The sequence below is a fragment of the Micropterus dolomieu genome, unplaced genomic scaffold (genome assembly GCF_021292245.1).
Source record: "Micropterus dolomieu isolate WLL.071019.BEF.003 ecotype Adirondacks unplaced genomic scaffold, ASM2129224v1 scaffold_179, whole genome shotgun sequence".
In the NCBI taxonomy this organism is placed as follows: Eukaryota; Metazoa; Chordata; class Actinopteri; order Centrarchiformes; family Centrarchidae; genus Micropterus; species Micropterus dolomieu.
Window position 1 is genome coordinate 5,433 of NW_025744172.1, and position 2,229 is coordinate 7,661.

Genomic DNA, 2,229 nt, shown 5'->3' on the forward strand with positions numbered 1-2,229 from the left:
CTAGAATAAGGAAATAATATCTCCTTTAATGTAGGCTGTATTTGGTCAAGAGGGTATTATTGTAAGACATTCTTGCTGGTTGTACACAACAAGCATTTTGAAGATGTCACCTTAGCTTAGGAACTGGTGATGGTCATTTCTCACTATTTTCTGACATTTTTTAGACCAAACACTGAGAAAATATTCGTCAGATGAATCCATATTAAAAATGATGTTAATTGCAGCCCGAATTTAATGCCTAAAGGCATAAAAGCAATAAATTAGTTTGCAGGTTACAGTTTGATGATCAAACCTATAAATGGACTCATGACAGTAATTTACTTTGGATTAATCGAATAATTCGACAAGTGAAGCCCACAGTTTTATATAGGCTAGTGCATGATGCTGTCTACTAATAGGCCTACGTGAAAAATCTAAATCACTTTTCACCTTTGATGAGTCTCCTTTTAAATGTGGAAGTGACTGATGCTGACATGTGTGACAAATTACACTGTCAAAATATCAACCCCGACACGTGATTTGATGATTTGGTGACTTGTTAAATGACTTGTTGGTGTTATTTAAGTAGGCTAGTTTATATAAATTTGATCTGATGCAAACGGCTATTGGAAACTGCATTACCTTCAGTATCAGCTATGTTTTGGAGGATGTCGTCAGTGTCCAAGGGATCCTCCTTAGAAAAATGATATGGTTTAATGGTGAAGTCAGCCATCAGATGATAGACTCCCTCCAAAGTGAAGTAACAGTTCCGCTCCTCCTTGTCGTCTTCGTAGACCAGCAGCGCCTTCTTCCAGGCGAAGTGCTCAAACATCGCGGTGAAGGTCTCTGCCATCTTCACGTAGGACGGGGCAATGCGAGTCAAGTGGGAGAATTCTGTGTTCTTATTGCTGAAGCCGGTGGCCAGGGCACCTGCTGTGATCACCGGGATGTTCCAGTGGGATGCCAGCCTCACCACCGCTGCCGCCTCGTACTCGCACACTGGACCCAGTATTAGATCCGGCTTTCTCCCACACGACCTGTCCACTAACTTAAACAGAGCATCATAGACACAGTCAGAGTTTTCAAACTGGATGTTGAAGCGGAACCCTGAGGACTGTCCTCCATCTGTCTTCAGCCTCTGTTGAGCGTAACGGATCGCTGGTGAGACTCTTGTATATGAAAAAAGGTAGGAGTTATTCTGTGGCAAAAATACCAAAACATCTATGTCCTCGGTAATGGTGTTTGTCATAACTGGGTTCGGGACCATCAGAAAGTACACACACAGTGCGCTGAAATACAGCATGATGCCACTTCAGATGAATGCCAAAGTCGCCTTTTGGAGAGATGTTCTTCAAATGTTTCTTTACCCAAGTTGGCTCCACTTGGCAGTGTACATATAGCTGCAAAAAAATCCTCCGCTGTGAGTAAATGGCTTAAATGGTAAATAACTGTAGGCTATGTCTTACGAAGTAAGATGCGTATCTGTGTTTAATTCTGCACTGAGAGTTCCCCCGAAGGCACCTGAACCTGCTCAAAATATTCTCTCAACAGTTGCTCCTGCTAGATTCGGCGATTTTACCAGCTCTGCCAGCAGCCACCACACACACTGGCTCCGGCCTGGAGTTTTGAAGCATCTTTTCAGGATTATTCCTGCGTCATCGGAGCGCTGCCCACCTCCTTCTTAAAGCTACACTGCTGTCGGGTTCACAATGAGCCACTTCAACATGGCACCAGTTAATATGTGGGAATTTCGGTTCTGCAGGACTGAAAAATTAACAAAATACACAACTTTATTTCGTGTTTTTCTAAGATGCATTTATTCTTGATGCACATGTAAGAGCTGGTTAGAACATTCTAACTCCAAGTAATGCCAAAGTGTTCAACCAAATAGATGATGTAGCTTATTTAGGTCATAATGACTGCTGAGGTAAGTTGTTTCACATCAGGTTATATATTTTCCTCCATAGGTGTCATTTACACTGGGGACACTGTGGACATGTACCCACCACTTCTTGAAATGTCTGATTTTGCCCCAACATTTACAACAATAGCTTGCAACAAGAAATGTTTCTTAACAAATGAAAATGCGTTGAGAAATGTTTATTTGCACAATACGAAAACATGCAATGCAATTTAAATATAGACTCAACTAATACTACTAATTATTGCATTCTATTTCAATATATTTTTAGATTTTGAATTGTCACCTGCCACCGGAATTTCATGTTTCCCTTTATATGAATAAAGACA

General features: G+C 41.1%; 1 protein-coding gene across 1 annotated transcript; it reads right to left on the bottom strand.

Moving 5' to 3' along the window:
* Positions 1–621: 621 nt before the first annotated feature.
* LOC123967243 (atrial natriuretic peptide receptor 3-like) lies at positions 622–1,586 on the bottom strand (the record flags this gene model as incomplete). Its single annotated transcript, XM_046043300.1, has 1 exon — positions 622–1,586. A coding segment is annotated over exon 1 (661 nt), but the record flags the coding sequence as incomplete, so codon positions are not given.
* Between the last annotated feature and the right edge of the window lie 643 nt (positions 1,587–2,229).